The sequence below is a fragment of the Triturus cristatus genome, chromosome 8 (assembly GCF_964204655.1).
Source record: "Triturus cristatus chromosome 8, aTriCri1.1, whole genome shotgun sequence".
NCBI classification, from domain to species: domain Eukaryota; kingdom Metazoa; phylum Chordata; class Amphibia; order Caudata; family Salamandridae; genus Triturus; species Triturus cristatus.
In genome coordinates this window covers 334,764,194-334,789,181 of record NC_140591.1, presented here as the reverse complement: position 1 = coordinate 334,789,181, position 24,988 = coordinate 334,764,194, and the positions used below count along the sequence as shown (strand labels likewise).

Below are 24,988 nucleotides of genomic sequence, written 5' to 3'. Positions count from 1 at the left end.
TAAGACTGACCAGGTGTTCTACATTATCCATTTTTTGTATTGACCTGCAATAATATTATGTCCATAATATCAACAACCAACATATTGTCACGGTAATTGTACATTTGCTATTCTTAACTCTTACCTTGCAAATATTGTCTAAGTAGATAAGGAGTTAGGAACCGTAAGTCTACACTTCGCTGTACTTACCCTGGAGATAAATTGATTGTCAATATTCGGGCACAATATTATTGCAGTTCGATAAAATATTTATTCAATATTTGTTATAAAACCAACTGCGGAGACTTGCAGTGTAGAAAAGGTTATTGCTGTGTGTCAAATAAAGATATATATTTATTTGGTGTAGGTACACCTCATTAGTACTTGTGTAAAATGGGAACACTTCAGAATGGTGTTCAGTAACTACAGAACTGCAGATTGTGTGAAATTACCACACCTTTGGACGCAGTACAGCTAGAGATCTTATTGTGACCCACATAGGACATCTGCCCAGAGAACGTGACTAACTACAACCATAGCATTGGGCTCCTCCACTGAGAGGCCTGGTTCACTGTGGGGACTCTTTTTGAGCATTCTTTGTAAGGTCATCTTGGAGGTGCTGTCTTTGAGGCAGACATGTACATCCATTACCCCCAGTTTATAATTCTTTTCTGCTCTTGAACAAGAGCCGACCAAGGTACTCTCAGCACTATGAGCGGCTTCCAGGGTTCTTGAGTCATGTTACACATTCTGGACTATCATTGTGGGATAATTCAAGATGACTTGTCCCATTGATGCTGTGTTTAAACATGTGTACATATAGCATGATGATGAAGCTTCAAAGCCATTCGTGATTATCCGAACGAGGAGGAAATCATTGTACGGTAACAAACAAGTGTTTGACCTCTAGAGTTTAGAGTTAGAAAAAAGGTTCAGTTATTGTGGCTGCTCGTGCTGGAGTCCAGTGACAATGATGGCATGTGATGTCGATACCCTACCTATTTCTAAATTCAGTTACCACGAATACACTGGTTTAGAAAACAATGTGGGTTACCAATATTAATAAATGTTTTAAGGAATCTTGAGGTCCCAGAAATTGACTTTAAAATCACCAATTGGGCATTGCAATCTTGTTTAAATATTTCTATGGTCACCCAAATTGTGAGTTCAAACTTTTCCAGCTAATGTCAGTCACTGAATCACAACCTGAGTTTGAACATGCTTTGGGACAAAATACACGATTTACTTTTTTTGTAATATTAATAACTTGGTTTTTATAGCTCTTCACCCCATTTTATTCTATGCGCTGCAAATAATAAGTGCTCCTGTTACCCAGTGTAATGGTACTGTTTACCGAACTCGCAAGCTGGAAGGCTGAGTTGGCCTTGCCAGGGTTTGAACTTGTGATGTGTAGACTACAGCTAATATCAGCAGCAAGTATTTAACTCTCTTTGGCTGTGTATGAAAGCCTTGCAAGCTACTTCACAGCACCCTAAGAAGGTAAAGCATAGCTCAAAAGAGCAAGTAGGACTTACTGTTAGAAATGCTGTGGCAGGTTTGGGGCCTGGGTATAGAAAAAAAGGATTCATAAGAGAAGAGTAAAATGAAAATTACTGTCCCCCATCATCTCCATGTCCCTTTAGATTTGCTTTCCCCTGTAGATAACATAAAATTCCTGAATTTTTACTCTACTCTAGCACAGATCTGCTCTTTTTTGCATATACATAACCTCTATTCAATAATGGATCTCCAATTCTCCCAAATGAAACATTATTGACACTTAAATCTCAACATTATTTAAAGTGCCTGACTTGCACCACCGCGAGGCTGCATTAGATGCGTTTCCAGAAGCACAGACTTTGAAGGAAATCCTGGTGGCAAAGGATGTCCCCCGTGATGAGTGAATGGGCTAGTTCCGTTTGTTCCTGCATACTGGCCTCTGATCAGCATGGGCAGTCGAATGGACACGACAGGACGGACAAAAATAGCTGCAACAAACAAAGTATCCACATTGCCCAGTGGAGTGGGTTAACACAACAGCGTCAGCTGCTTGGGAACCTAGCAGCCGGCTTCCTCCTTTAGGTGCAAGGTCCCAGGTCCCACGGCTAAACTCGTCTTTCACATGGGAATTGCGTTTGTCTAGTGTGGTGGAGTAAACAATGAGATTTCCCTAGAAAGCCACTTTGATGGACCCAACATGCTTAAAAAACAATTGGTAACCTGGAAGTTGTGAGAACAAAGACATGCACAAAGAAATGTGTCTTGCAATTTTGGCTTCAGTTATGCTGGTTGTCACCCACTGTCTTCAATATTTGTGGCTGTCTCTCAGAGCAGTGCTGTTTTAAAAGAAAATCAGATATTGTACCACTCTGTAACAAAAGCATCTGGAAGGCTGTTATGCAACAACCACGGTGAAAAAAAACATTTTCTTAATTTCAGTGCTAGATCTCAATGACAAGACAAGACAGGTCAAGAAGCTGAATGTGAATGAAAGGTATGGTTTTGTGACTTTGTGTAACAGGATGTACCTTTGTAATCTCAACATCCTTATGTAAATTAACAAATATGACCATTAGACCGACCATGTGCAGTAACTCAACTTTAAATTACCTCGACCTGAGTCCAACACTGCCCTAGTAGTAAACCTGCCTATTCGAAGCAATGGCAAGTGGAGATAATGGTAATGGTTTATGTGTGGTGAGGTTGATGTGGCTATTGGTCACTTTAATGGATGATGGAAGGGACAGGGGAGTGTTTTATGTGGGGATTCTAAACTGGCATACACAAACTTGACATTCTAATATACAGTGTTTGAGCAAGTTGTGTCTAGGTTGGATAAAAGCTGTTGACCTACCATCTGAGTATAGCTGCTTTTACTTAAGTGCTAACCCTCCCAAAGAAGGGAACATATGCCACTGAAAAACAGTTCAGACTGTATCGGGCCTTTTCTGAACAGTTAAGGAAGGAACCATCAAAAAGCAGATGGCCAGCATGCAAGTGACACAGTAATAAAAAAAATCCCTCAGTTGGATTAAGATTTGTGTAGAAGTGGGTTATAAAACGTCCTTCAAAATCCAACAAATTTTTCGGGGAAGCTGCATGGTCGCTGTCTGGTAGTCCGTAATCGAGTACTGACCATGGGAACATTTCATCAGGTTGATAGATTGATCAGTATTAGCATGAAAAGGTATGTTTGACCAGCTAATCTGTTCATCCACTAAGTGACATTAAAGAGTGAAACAACAGTTTGTCTCCATTCAGTGCAGCCTTAGTAAAGGTGACTTTTTTGACATGCTGAGTCTTCTCCTATGGGTTGCTACACGCTCGGACATTTTAGAATGGAGTCCTTTGATGGTAATCCTTTTTTTTTTTTACCAGTGATGAATCACTGCAATTTAAAGAGAATAATGTTTTTTTTCAAATTAGAAGAGGACAGTCAATGGTTTATTGCGTATCTCAAAATTTATATGGAGAATCGCAGCTTTTTTTTCTGTAAGGTAGTATAGAAAGAAGTTAGTGTGAGTGACCAAATTATTTGGTTTTGTGGCTTGGGTGATGTGTGTCAACGAGGTGTAAAAAGACGTCACAGAATGCTTTACTGATGTTCTACATACCAGCTTGCACTACAGACTAACCAAGAAGTGTTTGGCTGTCCAAGAGGCCGCAAGGTTTCTGATTATGTTTTGGCGAATTGGTGAGATGGGTTGCTGAAAAGCTCTTATACATTTTAGGATGACTATTCAATGGAAAATAGCCTTAAAAACCAGTAAAATTACATATTTTCACTTTCAGAAAGTGAAAGTGATACTTATCAAGAAATTAAGTGATTATGAAGATAAAAAGTGTTTTGTTTTGCAAAATATGTCGCAAAAAACAGAATGATTTTGCATCAGATAATTGTGGGCATCTCTTGTCCAAAAAGACTGTTAAACTTTCACATAATAGTAGGTTATCATTATGAAATAAATTTAGCACACTAAAGTTTTAACAACTCTTTGAAAGCTAACACACTTCAGTACTAGATGATGGATTCAATGGATAGAGATGCATTTTCCATGATACAGGACACCATGTCACACTGACGGAGAGGATATCGCTCTGGTATCTCTTTACAGAGGGAACCTTAGAAGTGGGAAATGGAGACTATTTATAACTGACCTTGTTTGCAGGAAAATAACTTTCCTGGTATTGTTGATAAAACTAGTTATTTTTGATGATCTACATTTTACAACTAAGATGTCCAAAGGTGCCCCAGATCTGTTGAGATAAACAAAATACTAAATTTATTTTGTGAAGTCTTTCCTGCCCTGGTACGTGTGCTGCTATATGTGTTATATGTAAGAAGGAAAATATAGTTGTGTGTGTCAGTGTATGTGTGTGTCTAAACCTTGTAAATATTTATATGTGAAAACATAGCTTTGTATGTGTGTGTGTGCTTAAACCTCCCTAGACTTCCATCAAACATTTGTGCTACAAACCTAACATGCTAAAACGGAAAATGCAATTTATTGTTTGTAGTACTCTACAAAAAGACCTTTACAGTATGTAAAATGGCTAATATATGGTAAGACACAGTGTTTAACAATAAATAGTAATTTTATTAATTTTATTAATGCATTATTTTTTTCTAAAATCTACAGGACACTGGCAGAGCACATTAGTTACTCATTTATCTATGAAGACTAATACAAACAGGTTTTTAAATGCCTTTAAGTAGTTCATACTTCATTAACGATACCAAATATATATATTTTTTGTATCTGTTAGTATTTACAATAAACATCAATGGTATGTATGGAAATGTCACAAGCTCTCTTTCATGTGAACAATGGTGTGACTCACAAACATCTTCGACAGAGATATCTTTGCTACCGCTTCTTCGGCATAAAACACATCAAACTGTTTTCGTTCATATGTGGTTCCCAGAAAATGGGCATTGCGTTGTAATGAATACCAGTGCTAAAAACGAGTATCTGGCAATGATTACATCCACTGGGGCAAGTGAGCAAAAAACACAACTTCAATCTAAATCCCAGACTCAGAAAGGACTGAAGAGTAGCCGTGCCACGCTTGCCCCAGTATCAGAGAGTGCAGCTCCGACTGTCGCAGAAGTGGCCAGGAATAGGTAGGAGAGGTATACACGTAGCCCGTGGGTAGAACCAACTTTCCCCTCACAAACATGGATGCCTGCTTTACTCTATTTAAATGAGAAGGCGGTCGCTTCTGTCGAACATTGTCACCATGGTTTGTGGGTCATTAGTTATACATTGCAGTATTAATATCAATAAAATGACAATTAGGTAATAGAATGGATGCATGCTGATTTGTTCACTACTTGTGTACTGTTCTCCAACTCACAGTCTTTACTACTAACTGGTAACTAGGACTTATTAACAATTAAAGAATTAAATCGCTGATAATTTTCTACATCTATAAACCTACGATCAATGGATATGTTAATTGCAGAATCATTGGAATGATCTTGATATACACAAACAGACGTGCACATGGCCACACTCACACACATATACATTCTGGTAATGTACGTTTTCTTCGCTCTTCATTTAAGACATGTTCTCTGCACCTCTTCTCCATGAACCATTCTCTATTTGCGCCTGGGACATTAACATGTTTAAGATCAGATACCTACTTTGTCACCAGCAGTGGTGCGACATATTACCTCTATAGACAATCAATCAATCAAACAGGATTTGTAAAGCGCACCTAATCACCCGTGAGGGTCTCCAGGCGCGGAGGTAGGGGGCTCAGACATGGTTAACCCCATGCCCAAGGATTGTAGGCAGAAAGAGTGCACAAAATGTCACTTTGCCAGATTATAAAAAATTCTTGCACTGGCCCTCAGCAAGGCCTTTGCAGGTCAGTCACTGCAACACCACAAAGTAATGATCATGTTTTCCTCCCACTAGCTGTTGTCCAGTATTCACTAATATTAGGTCTTTCTATCATTCTAATTGTACTTTCTTTCTATAAATTCCTCCTTAATTGTTTTAGATTTTAATAAGAAATTCCAAATCGGCGCGGATTAGTACTAAAGATAAGAGCAAGGCCAAAACGATTCTCTCACTCATTCATCATAAAACATTTCAAAGGATTAAAAATAAGTTGAAATTAAAATGTGGGCCTTTGGTTTCAAATGATTCCTGTTTAACTACAATTTATATGGTATCACTTATCCAGGTATGAGATATGAAAGTGTTTGTTCTTCACAAAGAGTCAATAATGACATTGCTTGTCTCCCTCACAGCCCTAGAAGCACCACACCTGCTGCTGGAACTGCACGACCAGCATGTAAACATGAGCAGCACCATTTCACTGAACTGTGCCGCTGAAGGTGTACCGCATCCAAGGATGGCTTGGTACAAAAACAGCCAAGAGATCCACAAACAACCTGGTAAGAACCCAGACTAATGGGTTACATTTTTACTACACAGGTCAAATCCACCACATACACTCATGTGCCATGGCAAATACATAATTTGTGATGTAACTCTTGACATATGATATTACCAAAAATATAATTGCTGATAGTACACATGGGCTCACCAATTGCCTTTCTAATTACATAAGTGCCACATGTGGGGTGTAATATATCTAAGAGAGTGATACAAAATATGTAAATATGTCACGTCAAGTGCTTTGGATCACATAGTGGCCTAGGCTTTCTTCGTGTTATTGCTGTGCTAAAAGATTATGATATTTTATTTGCATGGCATGTAACTACCATACATGGCTTCTCATATTTAGTTTCTCCCTTCACATTTGTCATCCTAGTGTGAGTTATCCACAAAGAACAGGTAGCCAGGCCAAAGACCAGGGCGCTCTCCAATAGAATAGAGACGACAGTAAAAATGTGTGTTATAAATTGATTGCACTCTAGAGTAAGAGTCAGCTACCTAAATTGAAGAGGAGCACTCTCCGTGCCTGTTACTATGCCACCGACTGTAAGATTCTATTGATTCTTTTATCAGTTTTGTTGATAAATGCAGAATATTTACTTTCATAAATTTGTGTGTAATGACAACTACGTTTGAGTGCCACTTGGATACGTAGATGTTAACTGATATGCTGTACAGTTTTCGTTTGCACATTGATCCGCATGTAGCTACATTTGATATTTACTCTCTTCATTACTTATTTGTGAGGTTCAGCAGTTTTGGGGCTATTTGTAAGCCTCTCTCTCTCTTTAATCGATAATAGCCGGTCTACAACCCGACATATTGTGGATTTGGTGACTACGAATAAAATGACTGTTTAAACTTCTTTATCATTGGATTACTTACATATTAGGTGTTTACTTGAATGTGGTCATATAATGGGGCTTTATGGTTCCTTGATACTATACATTCAATATTTTGATAATCAAATAGAAATAGGTTTTCGCTCTTACTCACACAGGTTTTCATATTTGATTGTTGAAGATACTATTTGAAATGTGGGATACTCCAGACAAGGATTTACCCCAATTTTATTCTACTTCAAGTTCTTATCAGATTAGTAATTCTCCACATATATGTATATTGTTCTGTATCCTGTATGGCATGGATGGCCAAGCACTCTAAATGGGAGTCATTGAATGTAGGTTGGTACGTTTTCTTATGTGCCCAATTTCTTTTAAATGGTTTTTTGAGCTATTGCTATAATCATTGCAATTTCCCCTTTTTCCTTTATTAATTCCTATGAACTTCTCTTCTTTGTGTTAATAATTGCTAATTGTCATGTGATCCAATAGAGAGTATCACACTTGAGCTCAGATATGTCATACTAGTCTAATGACCTGGCACCAATTGTGGGTGACGGTGACCATATGTAGAAAGTGTTTGAGACAAAGTTTTATTTATTTACTGTTTAAAGCCCATAAAAAGTCAAGGCATAATTTGCCATATGACGAAACAGGTGTTGGCTGGCTGTCTAAGTTGTATCACTGCTGTATGAATTGGATGTACAGAAACTTTCCATTTGGCTTGAATTGATGAATTGGTTTAAAGTGGAATGATAATATATGACTCTTGGCTTAAACGTTTGACTCTTTTGGAACTTTGAGTGCTCAGAAGTTTTGTTTCTAGAGTAATTTACAATCATAAAGATTTTTCCAATGAGTAGGCATGACTTACTCGTAGTATTTTAGGAGCAAGTCTGCAGTAAGTCATAGCAACATAAAGATAAATCATTGTACATTGGCCCTGGTTGCGGAAAATGCCTAATCTTGGAGGGTCTGTTTACAAAGCGCTGAAGTAACAGTCAGCAGTATAATGATCTCTTAGGTTTCCTTGGGGTGCAAAAAGATTTTTTTTCCTCTGGCAAAGTTCTGCAACATTCCATATGCTTGCCTTTCTTTCATGGTTTATCTTGGCTCATGATTTTTGTATGCACATTGCAAGATACATGACATTCAACAGGAAGTCCCTTTTCAATGTAATTGAATGTAGCATAGGTATAAAATGTATGTAGATTTATTGTATGTGGTATTACTTTCAGTGGAGCTTTTCTGTGCACAAAGGCATTGCAGGGGGAAACACTAGCTTTTGTTTGGTAAAGTATATCTTGTGCAGAACCACTGTATTGTTAAATATTTCGATATAATCTGATATAAATTGTCACATAACTCACGATATTCACAAAAAGGTAACAAAAAAAACACTTTGCAACCTTTGTGAATGTTTCTTTCACCATCATCTGAATTGTGAAAAATGCTTTGCAACATTTCATACCCTTCAGTTTATTCCCATCTATGGACTAGATTTCCTACTTCTGCGGAAATTACAAAGAATCTCAAGAATAGCCGTGGAAATGGACTAATAATCATTAATTTCTAGGAGAACTCCAATTCACAAAATTAACTTTTGTAAAATGGTACCTTAACCCAAATACATAATGTTTTTAATCTATGTGAAAAATACAGCAATTACAAGAAGAAAAGTCAACAGTTTGCGTCAAAAAGTGGAAACTGCATAGTTCGAACTGTAATGTATGATGGGTATAAGATAATCGTACATTTTGTTTTTAAAGGTGCACAACCAAACTGTGAAGTTCTCTAACTATTGTCTCAACACCAAACCCTAATGCTACTCCCCTCACTTACCCCTTGCAGGTATTTACCCTAATTCTAATCTACTTCTCTAGCTGCAAGACTAACCCCATTATTTACTCCATTAACATCCCTAACACCTCAGCATTAACCCAAACCTAATGCCTTTATCTTTACCCCAAAGCTAACCCTAACCGTTCCCCAATATTAACACTTACCATAATCTATTTCCTAACCCTAAACCTCCCCAATCTTAGGTTTACAAATGAACTGGGACACGTAGTGTCTCATTTGATATATTAAAGAGACAACTAAGAAATTGACAATTTGAATGGGCTGCATCCCATTTGAAATATCAAAGTACTGGTCTTCTTAATGATGTAGCAAGTATGGTGATGCTCTGTTGAATCATTTCATTCAGAAAAGATACTGAATGATGGAACTGCTCAATTTGAGCTTGTGGAAAAACCAACATATTTTACATCCTATCATTCTGACAAACCTTTTGCACGCTTGCAAAGTAGTTAGAAAATAAGCAAAACTCTTGTCTGATAACACAAGAATTTCTGGTGTCAATAAAATGAGCTTAACACAAATTTTTGGGAGTAGATTTAGTGCACCTGATACTATAGAGATATGCACTCTTGCAAGCTATTAGACATTTCAGTTGAAAACCTTTGGAATTCCCAATTAAGTACTTATAGGGAAAGGAAGTGACTATTAGCTTCCATTGGCCTTAACCTAAAGTCAAGCACGGTTGGAGAGGAGGCTTATCAGTTGGAAAACATGATAATGATAATAAGATGATAATGATGGATGATCGATCAAGCTTGCCAATTCAAGATTTCCCTTGTGTTTATTGACTACACTACCTAACATCTCGTGAAATCCTCTGATTATGGGTCAAGTAAATGCCTTGAAGTGGCAACAGTGACTTTTCCTTAGAATCGCAATTGTCCTCTAGTTAATACAAAATAACTGTTAGGTGTTTGTTTGGGGCACCAAACTAGCTATAGACGCCCATCGAGTGAACTGTGGAATTACCTAATGCTGAGTGAGATGACAAAACATCCCTGAACAATATGGCAAGCGCATGTCAATCTTTGCAGGGTTGTTGCTTTGAAAATATCATTAAAGATAATACATAGAATTTGAATGTCTCAAAGACGTATAACTGAATTCATGAGCCAAGTCTGGCTAGATGTGAGAGAGGCAGAAAAACTAAGGTCCTAATTACAAGTTTGGCGGTCCGTATGACTGCCAAACCCATGGTGGTGTGGCGGCTACTACTGCACTGGCGGTCCAACCGCCGTATACAACTTCGGCAATCGGACCACCATGGGACCGCGGCAACTTCTGGAGATCCGTGATCCCTCAGTGTTGGCACGGCAGTCTTGGGTAGCAATATGCTGGCAGAGCCACTGCAACACCGGCAAGCATATTATGACTTTCCTGAACTCCACACTTTTCATGGCGGTGATCCCGCCATGAAAAGTGTGGCATCAGGAAAGTAACGGGGCCCTACAAGGCCCCCTGGTCTCCCTGTGCATGGGGGTGTATGCAGGGGGGCACAGGGTGTGCCTCCCTGTGTGCATGCACCCACCCCAGTTCCTGCATGACATGGACTGCAAAGTCCATGCTGTGCAGGAACTAGCTTTGGCGCTCCGTCGTCACTGCAGTTCAAAGGCTCACATAAGGGCAGTCACAGCAAGGGCTGATGGTGCCAAGATGGGTCTCAGATCGTCCTCCTCCAAATTCTTTCCTTGGTTACATATCTCCATCGCCAAGGCATACCCTTAGCAAATCACTATGTGGGGCAAGAAGCGCGAAAGTCAGTGATTATGTCTGAAACAGACCCCCTCAGGTTAATCCTACTCAGCCTGTGCATAATCATGGCTGTATTCAGTACACTATGCTCTTATTTGCTAGTGACAAGAGTGCAAACAATGGGGCCAGCTGGAAGCCAAAGACTCTGTAGTGATTTCAGGACTACATAACTTGCAATCTTGGCTTCGAAGATGGCCCGTCTCTTTAAATTTTAAGGACCGAACCATTTCTTTCTTGATTTATCGTGGTGAAGCTCATTCTGATTCTTTTTTGGCATCATTTCTTAGCACATCTCTGGGTTAGCCACGTTTTTACCCTTAGAGATCATTTCACAGAATTGCACACAATGCTGTTATGGAATTTTTGTATTAATATATTTCTTGAAAGCTTGTAGACCTTTGGTGATAATGGATCAGAATGATTTGCTTCCTTGCTTCTAAGCTGCTGTTATTAGAGCCAGAACTGTCCTTGGCTGGTACCACCCATTTAATATTACCAGACGGTCCTTACATTGAGATCTGGGCCCTGCAGCAAAGGTGCCCACGATGGTCTTTTTTGATTCTTTATAGAAACTTGACTAATGCAATCTGTGCAACCACATCTCATATTCCAATTTGTTTCTGAGACCATATTAATGAGCAAGGAGAGATTTCAATTGGTTGTACCATAGAATGGATTAGACATGATGATTACATATTATTTGCAACTGTAACAATTTCCTGAGTTATAAAATATTGCTTATTTGTCAAAAAACTACCACAGCTTTGATATGATCCCTTCCTGTATATCAAGAAGATATGGATACATTTAAGTTCGTGCTGAATACATTTACCTTTTAGAATTCTCTTTCCCTAACAAAAGCATATAGTGGGTGCAATGCAGACCACATAGCACTGATCCAATTTTTTCCTATTTTTCTCAGGAATTGTTTTAGGACCAGACAGCAACAGACTTGTCATCGAACGGGTTAAAGAGGATGATGAAGGTTTCTACCAGTGCGTAGCATCCAATCAGAGAGGAGCAGTGGAGAGCTCCGCCTACATCACCGTACAAGGTAACCATAGCACAGACGTTACAAATGAAAGCTTTGCTTCAAGTTCTGCTGCTGAGTTTGATTTACTTCTTTTTCCCTTTCTCATCTGCTCCTCTCTCTAAGCTGGTTACCACAGTGGAGTCCTTGCTCTGTCTGCACAGGGAGGTAAGTGACTCCAAGACTATCCAGCACTAATTCCCAATACAGCTCTAGGAAAGTAGTTTTCAAGAAGGAAATAAGTACTTGAAACAAAAAATAAGTTTTTTAGAAACACATGGCCCTGTTCACAATGATTCATTCAAAGTGTGAATAGCCCCTTGAAATTCAGGAGTAAATTAAATGCCCTACCTACTCACAGAAAAATTAACATTGCAACCACACTGCTTCACCTCTACCTCATCTTCGCTACATCGGAGAGTATTACCTTATTTCAGGGGAATTTTCCCTTCATCCACAAACCCTCTTTTTCTAATTGTTTTTACACATTTTCTCTTAGTACATCATTTAATTAAATAACCTTTGCCCATAACTAACTTAACTAACTGACTTGAGTCGATGTAATGCCTCATGATGGAGTGAAGACACTGTAGAGGTAAAGAATGTAGTGAAAGTGGCATAGTGAAAGTACACCCAAAAAGTGACTTCAAGTCACACATAAACTGATTATCCAGCCTGATTTCCAAATGCAGTTCTCTGAAAATAATTTTCCAAAGGGAGAGTATTTAAAATGAAACCAGGGAAGAATCCAGCCTCTGCAATAGAGTATCATTTATTGCAATCTGTACATGGTAACATCTTGCAAGCTTGAAGGAGAGCTTAGGGCAGGATACAAGTCTGGCGGTCTTTGACCGCCAGACTCGCGGTGGCGTAGTGGTGGTGGTTCTGCAGCCGCCGTATTCCGAGGCGGCCATCTGGACTGCCACCACTGTGGCAGCTGCACCAGAAAACCGCTGTTCCTTGGCAGTGGCGCAGCGGACAGGGGTATCCAATATGCGGGGCCGCCTCGGTCCGCAAAGTATATTTCGAGTTTCCCCACCGCCATCCTTTTCATGGCAGTGAGCCCGCCATGAAAAGGCTGGCGCTGGGGAAACAAAGAGGGCCCTACAGGGCCCCTATGCCCCTGCTGGCATCAGGATGCATTCTGTGGGGGGCACAACATGTTCCTCCCTGTTTGCATACACCCCAAGTTACAGCACGGCATGGACTTCACAGTCCATGCCGTTCTGGAACTTCTTTTGCATTACCAATGTGGTGCCTGTTTTCAGGGCACCGCCATGGGAATGGCAAAAAAAGCCTGCCAGACACAAGCTATACTCATAATCTAGCAGGGAGACCATGCATGGCTTTTACGGTGCAATGCTGGCGCAAAGAAGGAGCAGTACCGCCAAAGTCGTAATCAGGCCCTTAATCCTTTGAGTAGTCTAATCATTGCTTCCAAGGTATCAGTACCAAGAGGCTTCGGCAAAAGTTGCACTATACAAAAGCCATACTGCAGACCACAGATATTTAAAATGTGAAGTTGAAAGTATGTTCCCCTTATTATCAGCAACTGATTCCCAATGAGTCTTACAAACAACAAACTAAGGTGCCTGACTCGACTTTGCTGTAAATTCTTGCAGTACTCCTAGCCTACTTTTGTATTCCAGGAGCAAGTCAACATTAAGCCAGGTGTACTTCTGGCTTACTTCTGATATTCAGGAGTAAACAGGGAGAAATACAAAACCCCACTACTAAGCATACCAAAGTTTTGTTTTCCATGGTGAATTATACATTCAACTGTTTCTCATCTGGTGCTGTTTAGTATGTCAACAACACTCTCTTTTGTGAGCTGTGGCTTAACAAGATAAAGAAATAAAAAAAAACGAGAATCAAAGAAACTGTGATTCAAGATGTGTCCCTGTGGAAAGAATCCACTAACGTGGTTGATCAGCAAGGACAATGAATTAAAGAGCAGTCCAGTCCGAACTGCTGAGCCTTGTCCTCAGCAGTTCGAACTGGACTGGAACCAAAGCTGCCCAAGCGCTTCTCCTGTCCATTTGGGCTCATCAGTGAAGCACATTAGCCTAATTGGATGCTGTTGTTACCCACGACCACTCCTAACCACCAACAGTTTACTAACCTGTTGAATATTTAATCCATACTTCTAAAAAGATATGACTAACAGTCTGATTATGAGGTGGGCAGTAGTGTAAAGTTCACTATTTTCTAGTAGATGCAGTATATCCACCAATTTCCACTTCTGTATTTTACTATATGGGGGATAATTAGATTGTTGGTAGTTCCACAGCCACTAATCCAGCAGGCACAGCAGATTTATCACATTTGAAAATAGGCAACCTGCAGATCAGGCACACAGTCCTGATTCCTGTACCTCAACTTCCCCAAGACACCAGAATAAAAGCACTGGCCCACCCTGGATGAAGACCTAGTGGTAGGTACTGATGATGTGCACACATGGGCACCAGAGATCCGGCTGTGTTCCCAAAAATGAGAAAGTCCTAAACCAGAGGTGACCTTGAGCACACAAAGTTTGGAACAAGATGGTATCTTTACCACTTCCTGACAATGTTCCAACTGGTGGCATCAGGACCTCAAGGCTCTGAAGATGCCCCATTGCCAAGGCTTGCACACATTTATCACCCTCACAAACAAAAAGGCCATGTAACCAAGGCATTGCCAGTCACTTCTTCCTGAATGCTGCTGCTCCTTTGTGAATTCAGCAAACAACCAGGACACAGGATTCACACAAACCGCTGGTACATTTAGATGCTCTAGTCAACCTGTTCTGTAGGCAGTGTGGTCTTACGCTGAAATCTTTCTAGACCTCACAAAGTATGCTTAATATACCTTCTGATGGCAAAAGGATCAAGGTCCCAAGAGGGTTCGACCAGTGCTCACCAAAGCCTTCAGATTTATACAAAAATAGGGCTTCATATGTAGGGCAGGTGTTTAGCCATAACACCATCTTCTACAGGGTTTTTACCAAAACGAATTAATCTGTTTTGACACAGTAGGAGACACAATTATAACTCATTGAAGGTTTTCCTGCAGGGTTTATAGTGCACAGTAAAGAAATTGAGCACTTGTTGTGCCCCCACTTCACAATACACAAAACAGAGGCGGGCATTACTGCTAGTCTATTCAGACTGGGGGTGTCACATTGAATGGCAGGTGGCTCTGCACTTAACATGCCAAAGATGTGCCTATCCTATTTAACTGGCCACTGCATTACCTCTACTCACTTGCATTATATCCAAACAAAAATGTATGGCAGATTTAGTGATTTAAAACAATGCAGCCACATTGTGAGTGAAGGAGTGCAATACTTGAGGCATCTTTGTACTAGAACTGGGTGGGACTGCCAAAAGCCTGCAAGGCCAGCTGCAACCGACAACAGCGTAAGGGACCTGACTTGCTTAGTTGCTGGTTGAACAGCAAGCGGAAGTTGGTCCCAGGGGCTCCGTCCCTCGTGCTTGTCTTACTTAATAATTTCAGTGCTACCCAAAAGTAGGTCTATAACGAAATCATTGGGAAAAAGGAAAATTCCATTCCACTGAATTTCCATAGCATTAATAGTGGTTTTGCCATTCCAAAACACCATTCACGCTGGCAAGATTATGAATTCCTACACAAATTCATTTCAGAAGTTCAGGGTTTGTTGACTAAAATTACAAGCCCATAAACTCAGCAGAGGTAGCAGATTGGCTGTACTTCAGCTGTCAATACCACTGCAATGCCCTGGCCTGCCATTGGCTGATTGCGCTGTGATACATGGGCAGCCAAAGATCACTGTTTTAGCCCCAGCTCTCTGACAGAGCACTAGCGCATCCCTTTGGCGTGGACATTATTTAGGGGTCGCCAGGGGTCGCTACTGCGACACCTGACTTGCACCTTGCGACCCTTGGCACTGCCCTAGCGACCTCTGGCCTCAGAGGAGTTAGGGGCAGTGCATCAGATAGGGAAGAAAAATGGGTTTGCAGCTCAGTTTAGATATAGCACCTGGGGAATGAAGGGACTGCTGCTAATCGCCTGCAACAGCACAGTTTTTTTCTCCTCAAGTCACATAACCATGTACACATTGTTTCTTGCCCCACAAATGGGACCAGGAAGCCGAGGGGGACATAGGGTGGGAAAGCCTGCTCTGAAATTTATTTTATGTAAAAAGGTTGTCTTGTGCTCAAAAGGTTTCTCAGGGAACTGTTCTGAGCCTGTTGGACGAAAAAAGGCAACAGTAGCGCCAGCAGGAAAACACCAGGTAGGGAATTACAATAAATAAACATTAATTTTACCTGTATTTAAGATTGGAGCTGAAATCAAAATAAGAAAGAAATCAGCAATTTTTGGGCCAACTAACTTGCACAGCTATGCACACAGAAAGCAGAAGGGCGTTGTTGCTAGGTGCATTTACAAATCTGTGCTGCTGATTCTTCAAGAGTCGCAGGTGCATTTGTTACAAAATTGTAATAATCTAGGCAGACTCTCCCAGTGGGTGTGTGCTGCTGTTTTTCAAATCCAGGGGCCATATAACCCAGTTTAATTATGGAAGATTCACTTCTAGGCTGCCTCTGGGCAGCCCAGTCAGGGACAGGTTACATGAAGAATCCCTCTTCCAGCCTGTCAAGTGCCTTCCAAGGATGCCCACAGATGCTGCTCAGTAAGGGAAGGACCACTGTCTCAGACTGGAGCCCAGGTAAATAAAGAGGCATGTCAGGAAAGGACTAACTCAAGTCTACAAAACACTGGTATCTGTTAACCATGTGTGTTGCTTGGAATCTCTGTGGTTTTATCCTATATGGCCTCATTACAGGAGAGTGGTATTTTATAGGTGCAGATTGCTTTTAAAAACAGAGGTTATTTCCCAACCAGAGATGTTTTACTGGAGAGGGATGCTTTAATCAAGAGATTATTTACATAAAATTCGGTTCACATGGTGTGTGCTTTACAGTACATGTACTTTATAGCAGTGGAATGCATTTCAAATAGTGGCATTTACAGGAGACAAGTGTGTTATAACGGAGGTGCGTTACCAAAGAGAGGGAGGTATTTTAGAGGAAAGGCCTGCTTTACACAAGACTTATTGTTTACAGGAACCCTGCGTCTATTCTAGAGGTGATCTATAAGAGAATAGAGCAGCTTTAGAGAATGGTGCTTTACAGCAGTGCCAAAAGGGTGGGTTTTACAGGTCAATGCGTTGGTGTTCATTTTTGTCTCTCTGTGGGCCTGTTTCTACTGTTGATTTTCCTATTACCACTAACATTACCTGCAGCAAGCTCAAATGCATGCAGTCTTCCATACCTTGCAAAAGATCCATACAGCGTGTTTCTACAAATTCAAAATTGCCCCAATTTTTTAACATGGGCCACTTTTTCAGCTATCTTCTTCTCTGACAGGAACCACTTTCATTTTCGTTCCCAAGCCTATTTTCTGTTCCATTCTGCCCCTGAAGAGGGGTGCTTTGGGTGAGTGAGGTGTTTAAGACAAGAGGGGTACTTTATAGAAGAGGTGTGCTTTTCAGGAAAGAGGTGGTTTACATGATAGAGATGTTTTACCATAGTGAGGTTCTTTACAGCAGAAAGGTGCTTCAGATGACAGAGGTGCTTTGCCAGACAGAGAGAGAGAAAGGGGGAGAGAGAGAAAGGGGGAGAGAGAGAGAGAGAGAGAGAGAGAGAGAGAGAGAGAGAGAGAGAGAGAGAGAGAGAGAAAGGGGAGAGAGAGAGAGAGAGAGAGAGAGAGAGAGAGAGAGAGAGAGAGAGAGAGAGAGAGAGAGAGAGAGAGAGAGAGAGAGAGAGAGAGAGAGAGAGAGAGAGAGAGAGAGAGAGAGAGAGAGAGAGAGAGAGAGTGAGTGAGTTCACCTGAAAGGGGTGCTTTACAGATGAGATGCGCTGTAAAGAGGTGATGTACAATGAAGTAGACAATGCTATATGTGTTGAAAACAATGGAATCTTTAAGCAAAAGGATTTTTTTTAGAGTTGCGTGGCCACGACCGCCACCAAGATTGCCACATCCTCTTGAGGCTCCAGAGGCGTTGGCCTTTAATCACCACCATCATCACCCTACTCGGTGGATACTACACTCCGCTGCTGCCCTAGGGGGCTGGGGCTGCTGAGGGATCGCTGCTTCCCGGTCCCGATGACTAGTTCTGCTGCCGGAGAATGGCACGGTCTGGCACAGCTTCATAGGCGCCGCCACTACAGGGGCCGCAGTTTAGCCTGAGGCCAGGTCCGCTCGGGCCCGCTGGGACCTCAAGACCCCCGCTAGGGCTTGCCTGGACATCTCCGGTTGGGGTGGAGATGCCGGGAGTGGCTATGGTGGTCGGCCTACAGGTGCTCGTTGGCCCGTTAGTGGGCAGCCTCCCTGTTACGACTTGCCACTGCCCTTGACTTCCCGGAGCTGCTGCACTACGGCTGTGTTCCTGCGACTCCCTGAGCGACGGTCTGCTGCATTGTGGGCCTATCTGAACTGCCTTTGGGCACAGTGATGGGTCTTTGATGTCCTGGCCCCCCAAGACGACGCTGGACACGGGAGCTCTCTAATACATTCCTCTTTATTCTTTGCGCTCCGCGCCATTTCTGCTCTCCTCCCGCTCCCGCCTCCTCCTTTGCCCCGCCTCTTCCTTTTTGCCTGCCCTGTCTGGTTACCAGGGTCAAGCATAACGATACAACACCTCCCCCCTTTGTATTTTAAGTGTTCACCGTATTTGAGAGTTCCTCGATGAGCCGAACAGGTCTCCGGATTGTTCTCCGTGGTCGGCTGGCTTGTGTCTGGTCAGGTGGGCTCTTGTCTCTCCTGTCGTCTGACTCCCGTGCTCGACGATATTCATGTTCACTGTTCCTGTCTTGACTTGACGAGTCCGTGTCATGGTCAGGCTCTTGAACTCGAGTATAGGCAGAGATATTGCACCTTTTGAAGTATGATATGTTTCTGGTTGTCCGCTTGCCCTCGGACTCTGCAGTGATCATGGTCCCTTTTCTTCTTGTTACCTGCAGGGGGTGGGCAAGGTAGCGACTGTCTGCTTTGGTTCTCTTGTCCTGTTTCACCAGCACCCAGTCTCCTTCGTGGATGTCGGACGCCTTTGCATGCCTGCGGTGATCAGCGTATTCCTTCATTTTGGATTTTTTAGCGTGATCAAGTTTTACTAGCGTGTCGTGATCTGTGGTTACGACTCGAGATTGCGTGACCGCGTCTGTAGTTGGGAGCCGGGTGTGTGGAATTCGCCCAAGCATTAGAGTGGCAGGACATTGGTTCGTGGTGCTGTGCTGTGCTTAGTGCTGGTTGAATGTCGCGGCGAGCCAGTTCAGCTTGCTGTATGGTCTTTTTGATTGTTCCCATAAATCGCTCTACCATCCCGTTGGCCTGGGGCCACAAGGGAGTCATCTTTCGATGTTTGAAGTTCAAGTGTCTTGCAAACTCTGCAAATTCTTGTCCATTGAATGGTGGTCCGTTGTCTGTCTTTACCACCGTAGGTATTCCCCATGCTGCAAATGCCTCGTCGATGACAGGTATGGCGGTCGTCGCTTTGGTGGAAGAGATTTGATGAGCAATGGGAAAACAAGAATATTCGTCCATGATAACAACGATGTATTTCCCTGATTTCAACGGGCCGAAGAAGTCGATAGCTACTTGTTGCCATACACTGTCTGGGAGGTCTGACATCTGCAGTGGCGCTGGTGGTTCATCTCGTCCCACTAGTTGGCAGGATGTGCAGTCTTGAAGCGTGGCTTCTACCATCTGGTCGAGGGATGGGAACCAGACACGTTTCCATAACGCTTTCTTCGTGGCCACCACTCCTCTGTGCCCTTCGTGTGCCAGGTTGACGATTCCTTGTCTTAGCCATGGTGGGATCACGATTCTTCTGTCTCTCAGTAGTAGTCCATCCATACTGATAGACAGTTCTTCTTGGACGTGTTTGAACGCTGCAAGTTCTTGAGTGTTGACAGCTCCATTTCTGTGGGCATCTTCTAAGTGTCTCCACGAGTCGGTACGAATTCGGTGCATAATGTTTTGAATTGTGGCATCTGGGGCGCTTCTCGGATGACTTCTAGCGGGACTGCCAGTGGACAGGCGTGGTCGATGACAAAATGGAGGTATTCCTCTGCCACAGAACGTCGAACATGTGTTTGGGTTTGTGGATGTCGCGACATGTAATCCGCCGTGTTTTCTGCCTTTCCCGGTTTGTGGATAATGGTGTGAGTGTAGTCCTGTAGGCGAATGCCCCACCGTTCAATCCGTGGGGGCATCTTGGCCTGCGGGTTACCAAAGATGGTTGTTAGCGCCTGGTGATCAGTGATGAGCGTGAAGTGTTTCCCGTAGATGAAGAGATGAAAATGTTCACACGCCCACACAACCACAAGACATTCTTTTTCCGGTTGTGAGTAAGCCTTTTCTGTGTCGGTGAGGCTGCGACTGGCGTATGCGACAATGTGGCGTTGGTCAGCTTCATCATCATATTGTGCCAGGATTGCACCTAACCCCACTGGGCTGGCATACACAGTGATTTCGGTCTTCCGTTTGGTGTTAAAGTAGGCTAAATTGATTGCAGCGCTCACCGCCTCTTTGATTTTGTTGAAGGCGTGTTCACAGGTAGCTGACCATAGGAATTACTGTCCTTGGCGTGTCAGTTCTCTGAGTGGATAGCTGATGGTGGCATAGTCTTTAATATAGCGGGCACAGTAGCTGGCCATCCCTAGAAACGAAAGGAGATCACTAACATCATGTGGTTGTGGAGTGTCCGAGAGGGCAGACACTTTCTCCGGGTCAGGTCTCATGCCGTCCTTTGAGAAGATATGGCCGTAGAATTTGAGTGTTGACTTATGAAATTCGCACTTGTCTTGGTTGAGTGTGAGGTTGGCATTGAGGAGGGCATGACATATCCGATCAAGTGCTTTGTCATGTTCTTTCTGATTCTCTCCGAAAACCAAGATGTCGTTGCTGTAGTTAAATGCGTTCGGGATGTCTTGAATCACCCGCCGGACGGCCTCCTGAAAAATCTCGGCTGCCGAGGAGATTCCGAAGTTGAGACGTTTGTATCTGAAGAGGCCTTGGTGAGTGGTGAATGTGTTAATGTATCTCGACTTCTCATGTAGTTCTAATTGGTGGTTTGCTTTGTTAAGATCCAATTTCGAGAAGACTGTCGCTCCGTTTAGGCGTGTGATCATGTCGCTTATATGGGGTCCTGGGTGCCGCTCTCTCTCGATAGCTGTATTCGGGGCTCGCATGTCCACACACAGGCGTACCTTGTTGTCTTGACCTCTCTTAAGCACGATCACGACCGGTGACACCCATGGGGTGGGTCCTGTTGATTGCTCTATGATGTCCACTCTCAGTAGGTCTTGTAGTTCATCATCTACTGCCTGCTGCAAGTGGAATGGTACCTTCCTGTGATTCTGCGCTATCTGTGTTATTTGTTCGTTAATATGGAGCTTGACTTTAAAGTGAGTTAGTTTTCCAAGACCACTGAATAGCTGCGGGAATTTGTTGACAATGTCCGGCGAGTCATCCACCTTGTGTAGGATTTCAACTAGCTTCAGACGTTCTGCTGTTGGCAGGCTGAGGAGGCAGTCTGCTGCTTCAAGGCCTTCAATCACATGAATGTGTGCTAGGATTTGTCAATCTTTGTATGTCAGGGTTGTGCGGAACTGTCCTAGACATGGCAGTGGTTTTCTGGACATCTACGTGTAAACTTGCACTGCTGCTGGTTCTAATTTCGGTTTGGGATTCATGCTCTGGTATTCTGTGGTACAAATGTAATGAAGTGATGCGCCCGTATCTAGTACAAACTTGGCGGAGTGGCTTCCTATTTGGATGTCTAGCCGTGGGTATTTATTTAATCTGTCTGGGTCTGCCACCATGCACACGTATTCATCACTGTCATGTGATATAGGAGTGAGGGACGATGATTCTCTGGACGTCGACTGCTGAGATCTGTAGGAGTTTACTGATTGAGCGCTTGACCTTGATGAGCTGGTGGAGCGGTCTCTCCGTCCCTGTACAGCTCTGGCATGGTGACATGATTCCGTGTTCTGTCTGGTCTGTTTTACCTCCGAGCGGCGAGTTTGGCAGACAGCTTCAAAATGGTTCTCTCTTCTAAATCGATGGCACTGTTGACCAACTGCTGGGCATTGACCTGTGTGGGGGTAGTCTTGGCCACACCGATAACATTGGAATGATTTTTTTCTGAGTTGGCTGTTTCGGGTCCTGTTGCGAGGAGAGTTCGCAGGATGCGTCTTCCAGATTTGGGACGGTCAGGACGACGCCTCGAGTCGGTGTGGGACTGTACTCTAAGAGCTTGCTCTCTTTTCTCGGTTTTGCTAGCCTCCATCATTTTTGCGTGCTCTTCCGCTTGATCGTTGATGCGGGTGAGTTCTTCTATCTCCTCGAGAGTGTAGTGCTTTTTCAGTAGTCGACGACGTAGCGATTCTGATTGGCATCCTTCAATGATGCGCAGACGGAGTGCATCTTCGGTGTTGAATTTGTCGAATTTGCAGTATCGGGCAAGACGCCTTATGCGAGCGATTAAGTCACTCATTGACCCCTCCTTTTCTTGCGAGGCTAGGTTGAACGTGTAGCGTTCATAGTCCAGGTTCCGTTTGTGGAGGAACTTCCTATCTAGAGCTTCTTTCACATCATCGTAGGATGCGATATTGGCGGCCGGTAGTTCTTTGATGATTTGCGCCATGTCTTTACCCACTAGATTCCGCAGGGCTATGATTTTCTGATTGGGATCACGAACTTGCGACCCCGTCATGAAATCTTCAAAATCTTCAGCCCAGCTTTTCCATTTGGGCCCCATGCTGTTCCCAGACATCAGCGTAAGGGGCTCGGGGGGTGCAGGAAAGGTACTCCCATGAGCACCGGTCCAAGTTGCAGGTCATTTTGGGTGGATCCAGTGGCGGCCGGCCTCCTGGAATTAGCCTCTGTTGACATGGTGGGTGAGAATGTGACTCCAGCAGACTGTGGGCTTCTAATCCACAGAATTTGTGTGTTTTTGTGAGGTTTTTGTAGCTCGCCTGACCCCCAAATGGCCGCCATGATAGGGTCCAATATTATCCAATGCAGATGCCTGACTTCAAGATGGCCGCCAGAGAGACGTGAATGCTTCACTCGTACTGAGTGATTTGCATGCTCATTTCTTTCCCAGGGTAGTTATGTGGCTGGACTCACCCTGATTTTTGTCTTTCTCGCATCAGGGTCGCACTCTGCAGGTCGTGGGGCCGCTTCAGCAGGTCAGCCCGTGCTCGCTCTCGTTTTTTAGCTGCCAGAGTGCTCTGCAGCCCGTCTTCAGACGCGCGCTCCTCTCGCACCGTGGTGGTTGTAGGGGACAGGTGTAGTGGGTCAGGTCATCCCACCCTCGTCGCCAGTTTGATGTCCTGGCCCCCCAAGAAGACGCTGGACACCGGAGCTCTGTAATACATTCCTCTTTATTCTTCGCGCTCCGCGCCGTTTCTGCTCTCCTCCCGCTCCCGCCTCCTCCTTCTTGCCTGCCCTGTCTGGTTACCAGGGTCAGGCATAACGATACAACAGTGCCTGTGGCCCTTCTCCTGCCTGGCTGGAGCAGTGACTGGTGGTGGCTGTGTCCTTACGTTGTCCGAGGCGCGCTTCGCCTGGATCGGCGGATGGTACCGTGAGTGCTTCGGCAGCCTGGGGATACCTTGCTGTTGTGCCGCCACCCTTCCCTGCATGGTGCAGCCCTGGGGAACAACAATAATAACATACAACGTGAAATTATAATTTTTTTTAAATAAGGAAAACCCACCATTTGCTTGGCTCTTAGGCCTCTGGGCGGGTGCCCTCTGACTGACCCTGCTCCAATTCTGATGGGGACGTGCAGACAGATTCCTTTGAGTGCCTGAACCTCCCCCTACTTCTGCAGACCATAGAGACTCCTCCTGTCTCGGCTTGGTGGGGTTCCGGCAACGGGTGTGGCATGCTGGCGGCCCCTCCTTGCTTTGCTACTTCTTCGCCTGGTTTGGTGACCTCCACTGATGTTCGTGCCTTGGCACACGGCTCTGCCGGGGCCCCCCACCCTCGCTGCATCATACCTTACACTGCTGCACAGCAGACGTCTCCCATTGGGCCCACCCCTTACTCGCACTGGGATGCACAGACCTCACACAACGCAGGTTAACCTTTGGTCACACAAAATCTGCTAGATACACTGCCTTCCACTCCAACGCTGATGAGACTGCAGCTCAAGGGAGATACAACGCCGCGACTAATGACATGCCTGCCATTATGTTGGAGCTAAAGGAAGGCAATGGATGCATGTTTTGATACACTTGCTGGCTGTATAGACAGGTTGAGGAAGCGCCTGGATCGTCACGGGTGAGGATCGATGGCGCTGAGAAGCAAACATCTGGACTTGAGGACAATAGTGTCACAATGCAGTAACGCCTAGACAAGATGGACCGTATCTTGAAGCAGGTGGCGATCAAAAACGAGGATTTGACTGCCAGGTCCCGGAGAAATAATATACGCATTTCCTATATTGCAGAGACCACCAATATGGAGAGACCGGATGTCTTTGTGGAACAGCGTGTCAATTAACTTTTTGAATGCTCCAGTTTCTCTCACACATTAGCGGTTGCGCGTGCACCTCTGTACCTTGGCCTTTTCCCCCTGAGAGCACTCCACCTTGTTTCCTTATCGCACAGCTCCTCAATTATAGGGACTTGGACACTGCTGCCCATTTGGCCCCCAAGAGGGGCCCTCTCCGTTACAACAGTGCTTTACCCTTTACCCAGATTTTACTCCTTTGGTCCAGCAGGCCCGCCGGAGATTCAGCGATGCAAAGAACTCTCTCCGTAAACAGGGCATCTGCTATTCACTGCACTATCCAGCTTGATTGAGTGTGGAGCTACAAAGTCAAAACCTGTGTTTTTGGTACCCCTGCTGTTGTCTCTGCATTCTGCAAATCTCTATGATCTAATACCCCCTCTCCTGGTCGGTCGATTCCAGATGTGACTGACTCCCTTGCCTGCCCGCAGCCCACCTCTCCGGACCCCCCTGCTTTGACCCCCAACAGTATTTTGATTAACTTCTAATGTTGCATGTTACTGTTTGATAATGGGCCACTGCCACTGTGTTGTCGCAATGCCCCCATGGTA

At 43.8% G+C, this 24,988-nt stretch overlaps 1 protein-coding gene across 2 annotated transcripts in view; it reads left to right on the top strand.

Moving 5' to 3' along the window:
• Positions 1–24,988, top strand: part of FLT1 (fms related receptor tyrosine kinase 1) — a 389,921-nt gene that overhangs the window by 210,215 nt on the left and 154,718 nt on the right. The window contains exons 14-16 of one of the 2 annotated variants that reach the window (XM_085621640.1): positions 6,245–6,391; positions 11,775–11,906; positions 12,009–12,050. In XM_085621640.1, the coding sequence (XP_085477766.1) occupies positions 6,245–6,391; positions 11,775–11,906; positions 12,009–12,050 (321 nt within the window). The remainder of the gene's footprint in view (positions 1–6,244; positions 6,392–11,774; positions 11,907–12,008; positions 12,051–24,988) is intronic. The other variant, XM_085621641.1, reaches the window with a different exon arrangement.